Source organism: Carettochelys insculpta, chromosome 32, assembly GCF_033958435.1.
Source record: "Carettochelys insculpta isolate YL-2023 chromosome 32, ASM3395843v1, whole genome shotgun sequence".
In the NCBI taxonomy this organism is placed as follows: domain Eukaryota; kingdom Metazoa; phylum Chordata; order Testudines; family Carettochelyidae; genus Carettochelys; species Carettochelys insculpta.
This window is the reverse complement of record NC_134168.1, coordinates 1506811-1512368: the sequence shown is the minus strand read 5'-3', so window position 1 is coordinate 1512368 and position 5558 is coordinate 1506811. Positions and strand designations below refer to the sequence as shown.

Below are 5558 nucleotides of genomic sequence, written 5' to 3'. Positions count from 1 at the left end.
TTATGAGGCCCCCATTTCATTACGTTTTGTTCTCAGACTTCTCCAGTTATTTGCAAAGTGACTCTTCTCAATTGTTTTTCTGAAGGCCTCCTTCACCTCTTTGTTCCTCAGAGTGTACAGTATGGGGTTCAACGCTGGTGGCACAATTATATTCAAGAGGGAAATCACTTGGTCAGTCTCTGAGGTGGAGCTAGACTTGGGTATGAGGAAATTAATCAGGGCCGGTCCGTAGAACAAAGTCACCACCACAAGGTGGGCGGAGCAAGTGGAGAAGGCTTTACGCCTTGCCTCCACCGACTGCAGCTTGAGGATGGAGAAGATAATGCAGATGTAGGACAGGATTATCAACAAGAAAGGGCACAGGATAAATAGCACCGACACACTGACACTAAACATCCTAATTTTCCATGTGTCAATGCATAAAAGCTTCAACACTGGTGGAACGTCACAGAAGAAGTGGTGGATGCGGTTGGAGCCGCAGAAGGGCAGACTGAAGGTCCAGATGGTCTTTGGTACTTCCACTGAGATGCCAATGAACCAAGAAACCACCGCGAGCAGAGCACAAACGCGGCCACTCATGATGGTTGTGTAGTGCAAGGGGTGACATATGGCCACGTAGCGGTCGTAGGCCATGGCAGTGAGAAGGCAGCATTCGCTGAGGCCCATGATGGTGTTGACATACATCTGGGCTGCACAGCCTGCAATGGAGATGGTCTTTTCCTCCACCAGGAGGTGAACCAATAGCTTTGGGACCACACCACTGGTGAAGCAGATTTCCAGGTAAGACAGGTTCACCAGGAAGAAATACATGGGGGTGTGGAGGGAGGAGTTTAGCTTTATCAGGAAAATAACCAGCAGGTTCCCCATCAGGGTGACCAGGTAGATGACCAGAAGCACCACAAAGAGAAGGATTTGCAGCTTGTGGAGGTAGGAGAACCCCACCAGGATGAGTACATCGGAGATGGTCTGGTTCCCTCTAGGATCACTCTTGGTGTAGGCCATCTGTAAGGGAGACAATGAAAGAGATACTGGAAATTAATCTCAGGTTTAGCAAATATGCAGAGTCACAAAGAACACAGAGTCCTGTAACACCTTATGAACTAACAAATGTATTATGTGATTGAACTTCCACGGCTAAGACCTTATTCCTCAAATTCCCCTACTTCCTACCCTCCTGGGCACACTTCAGGTCTGCCTTGTCGAGATAAGTCCTCCTGCCTCACCCTGCAGTGACACTCTTGGCATGGTTCTCACTTGACAACGAGCAGGACATCTTCAAGTCACCTTCTTTTCTCAAGGCCGTTGATGGCTGATGAGCCCGATTCTGCAGCTGTGGGTCATAGCATAGAAGGGGCGAGTGTTGGTAGCCACTGTAGGGTAGTGGCTGAGTTTTGGCTCCTCTTTTCCTCTTCTCCAGCTTTCCTTCTCTGCACTGCGCTGGGACCTGTCAAATTCTGGCACCCCCTCTCAGGTAACTGTTCTCTGCTAGGGATAATCCTGGGCCAGGTTCTCCCAAGCATCGACACTGATGCTGCACTTTCACTTTGGTGCCTTAAACATGTCCTTATATTGCATCCACAGGCCGCCAGGGCTCCTTTCTCCTTCCTCTGAAATCGGAAAGTAGATCTGTTTTGGGAGGTGCTGATGAGACATCCGAACCACAAGACCGGTCCAATGAAGTTGTTGGTGGATGTGAATGGATTCAGTGCTGGTCATATTCAAATCTTCTGGCACTGAAACAGAGACCAATCAATTTGTCTCTGAATAACCAATCTGATTAGCTTCTATGACAAAGTAACAGGCTCTGTGGATATGGGGAAGTTGGTGGATGTTATATACCTTGACTTCAACATACCTTTTGATAAGGTCTCCCACAACATTCTTGTCCACAAGTTAAGGAAATATTTATTGGATCATTGGACTATAAGATGGAGAGAAAACTGGCTTGAAGGTCGGGCCCAACAGGTAGTGGTCAATGGCTCAATATCTGGATGGCGGTTGGGTTCAAGCAGAGTTCCACAAGGCTCAGTTCTGGGGCCAGTGTTATTAAACTTCTTTATTAATGACCTGGATGAAGGACTGGATTCCACCCTTAGCATGTATGCAGATGACACAGAACCAGGGGGAGAGGAAGATATGTTGGAGGGTAGAGAGAGAATCCAGAGTGACCTGGATAAACTGGAGGACTGGGCCAAAAGAAATCTGATGTGTTTCAACAAGGAGAAGTGCAGAGTCCTGCACCCCAGGTGGAAGGATCCCAAGCATTGTTATAGTCTGGGGACCGACTGGCTCAGCAGCAGTACGATGGAAAGGGACCTGGGGGTTATGGTGGATGAAAGGCTGGATATGAGTAAACACTGTGCCCTTGTAGCCAAGAAGGCTAACGTCATACTAGGGTGTATTAGGAGGAACACTGGGAGTAGATCTAGAGGAGTGATTGTTCCCATCTATTTGGCACTGCTGAGACCACGTCTGGAATATTGTGTCCAGTTTTGGGCCCCCCGAGTATAAAAAGGATGTGGATTTGGTGGAGCAGGTTCAGCGAAGGGCAACAAAAATGATTAAGGGTCTGGAGCACAAGACCTATGGGGAGAGGCTAAGGGATTTAGGCTTGTTTAGTTTACAGAAGAGAAGTGTCATGATCATGAGGGTTAGCCAGCAGCCTGGGAGAAAAAGGGTTAACCTCCTTAGCCAGGTGGGGTTGGCCTTTCAGAATGCGCGCAAGAATTTCAAACTGGGATGAAGGAATTTTTAGCTCCTCCCTTTTTCAGTCCTCTGTTCCTGCTTGTTCTTTCCAGCCATGAGGGAGACAGACACAGAATATCTCCCTCCAAGAACAGGCCCCCCAATCTTCTGTAAGTAGGGTATAGTTTAGATAAATCCGTCAGGCTTTATTGTTTTATGGTTTGGGACGTGGGATCTGCTGTCTGGGCACTTTTTAGAAATGTTCTTTTACTCTCCTTGTAACTAAGTTCTAGCCCCAGGGTGGAGACTCCCCATGTGTTTTACTTTGTGACTCTTCCATCTAGTCATGAGGCTCGCAGCACAAATATTGTTGTAATAATAAAAGTTCTCTCTTCTTCTTTTTATTAACCTGGTATTGGTTAAAGTTGGTGTCCTGGTTTTTTACTTTTGAGGCTGCGATTTCCCAAGGAGTCTCTCCCTGGTTTCCTTATTATTACTTGAGTGGTGGCAGCGAATTTTATCCCCAAAATCTAAGGGTTTTTTAGGATTTTCGGTGGGGTGGAAGTTTATACCAAAACCTGGTAGATAAGGTTTTGGAGGTACTTTTGCTGGCCCTCACTTCTACATTTGCCATGCTAGAGTGGGGAAGGAGCCATGACAAGAAGACTGAGGGGTGATTTAATAGCAGCCTTCAACTTCCTGAAGGGGAGCTCTAAAGAGGAAGGTGAGAAACTGTTCTCTGTGGTGTCAGTTGGCAGAACAAGGAGTAATGGTCAGAAGTTGAAGAGGGAGAGGTGTAGGTTAGATATTAGTAAAAACTACTTCCCCAGGAGGGTGGTGAAGCATGGGAATGCGTTGCCTAGAGAGGTGGTGGATTCTCCATCCCTTGAGGTTATTATGTCCCAGCTTGACAAAGTCCTGGCTGGGATGACTTAGTGGGGGGTTGATCCTGTTTGAAGCAGGGGTCTGGACTAGATGACCTCCTGAGGTCCCTTCCAGCCCTGTAATTTTGTGATTCTGTGATAGGCCCACAGCCGCTGTTGTGTAATGCAAATATTGTGATCAGCTCAGCTCTGGGAACGCTCATAGAGTGCAGGAAGCAGCTACTCAGAGACACAGAGACAAACACACAACCACACAGAGAGCCAGAGATTCACTCCACCCCATCTAAGCAGTGCTGCCAGAACACACAGGCAAGCAAAGGATTCCCCTAGAGGAAATTAAATCACACATCCACAGCAAAATCTGTTGACACACTCTGGAAAGTGCACTGCACAGAACAATTTAAAAGAAAAGGGAATGACAAGCTCTCAATGCAGAAGCCTGCACACAAGGTGGAAATAATTCAGCTGCCCTTAACAGCTGCTTTGGAGAAAGTAGATTTATTTGGTTTTTGTGAGCACTTTGCTGATCATCACCAGTGCACCTAACGCAGAGCTGGCTGGGAAATACAACGCCCATTTTATAGCCAGGTCCAGTGTTCCCAAAGGGAGCAGCACACATGAGCACACACTCAGACGGATTAAGACAGAAGACAATCACCAGGGAGAGACAACTAAAACAAAGTGCCTAAGGACATTCTGGTGGAGCGCCAGGTAAAGTGCACTGAGGACAAGCAGGGAAAACAAAACCAAATGATATTGTCCATAGCTGGATCCTGGAGAAGCAGAAGGATTTCTTTCTCCGTTAGGAGCTACTCCAGGGAGACTTCTTTGACTTTTGTGAGCGTTTCCTCATTTGCCGTAAATGCAGAGCTGGCAGGAAAATGGCATTTCCATTTTATAGCCAATTCCTGTGTTCCAATATTTTTTTCCACTGTTAATTGATATATATTATGAAAGAGCAATAGACCTAATCACAGTTCAGAAGCTCTAACATGAAATTAATCAGAAACTTCAAAACTTCTGTCAATGTCGAAGGTTTTTCATGAAAAAAACCCTCATAGAGTTGAAATAATTTGTCCACAAGGGATTTTCATATATTTATGGACTGACATTTGGACTGGACTCAAATAAATGCAGCAGTTTTCTCACCTTGAGGAATATGGTCCATATGGATTCTTAACACTGACAGTGGAGTGATATTTTCAGAGATCTTCATGGGATCCAGAGAACTAATGTATATACAGGCAAACATGAAAGCACAAAAAGAAGCAGATGGCATGTGGATACAGGGTTGATGGAAATTCATCTACAAGACACTTAACTCTTAGGCCCCTGGTTTGGAGCATTATGAGAAGAGATCAGACTGAGCCCACCCAGCCATGTGGATTCAGATCCAAATACAGCACGTGCCTTAAAAACACACACATTTCCATTTAGATTCATGGGATGGTGATGAGGTTAGGGGAATAGATGGAGTAAACAGAAGAGGGGGGAGAAGAAAAATGCCACCAGCAAAACAAGAACAAAAATAATAGATAGATTCAAGGCAGGTGTGGAGCTCTCCTATCACTCCTAGAAACATAGACTGATAGAACAGGAAGGGACATCGAGAGCTCCCTAAGACCTGTCCCCTGCCCTCAATGCAGGACCAAGCATCTCCAGACAATCCCTGGTACATGTCTGTCCAATCTGTCCTTAATATCTCCAAAGATGGAGATTCCAGAATCTCCCTGGGCAACTTATTCCAGTGTTTAATCACCCTGACCATTAGGAGTTTTTCTGATGTCCACCTAAACCTCCCTTTTGCAGTTTGAGCCCATTGCTTCTTGACTTATTCTCAGAGGTCACAGAGAATAATTTTTCTCCGTCTTCCTTGTAACCCTCTATCAGTAATTGTAAAATTCTATCATGTCTCCTCTAAGTCTTGTTTTTTCAAAATTTAACAACTCCAGTTGCTTCTGTCTTCCCTCAGATCTCATGTTCTCTAGC

General features: G+C 45.8%; 1 protein-coding gene across 1 annotated transcript; it reads right to left on the bottom strand.

The window, feature by feature from the left end:
* On the bottom strand, positions 1–1002 carry LOC142004508 (olfactory receptor 10A4-like). Its single transcript, XM_074982153.1, has one exon. The coding sequence runs from the start codon at positions 1000–1002 to the stop codon at positions 1–3; it is 1002 nt and encodes a 333-aa protein (XP_074838254.1).
* Between the last annotated feature and the right edge of the window lie 4556 nt (positions 1003–5558).

What these genes read in the sequence shown, in the direction of transcription:
- LOC142004508 (XM_074982153.1), bottom strand. Translation starts at nt 1,002, where the DNA reads ATGGCCTACACCAAGAGTGATCCTAGAGGGAACCAGACCATCTCCGAT.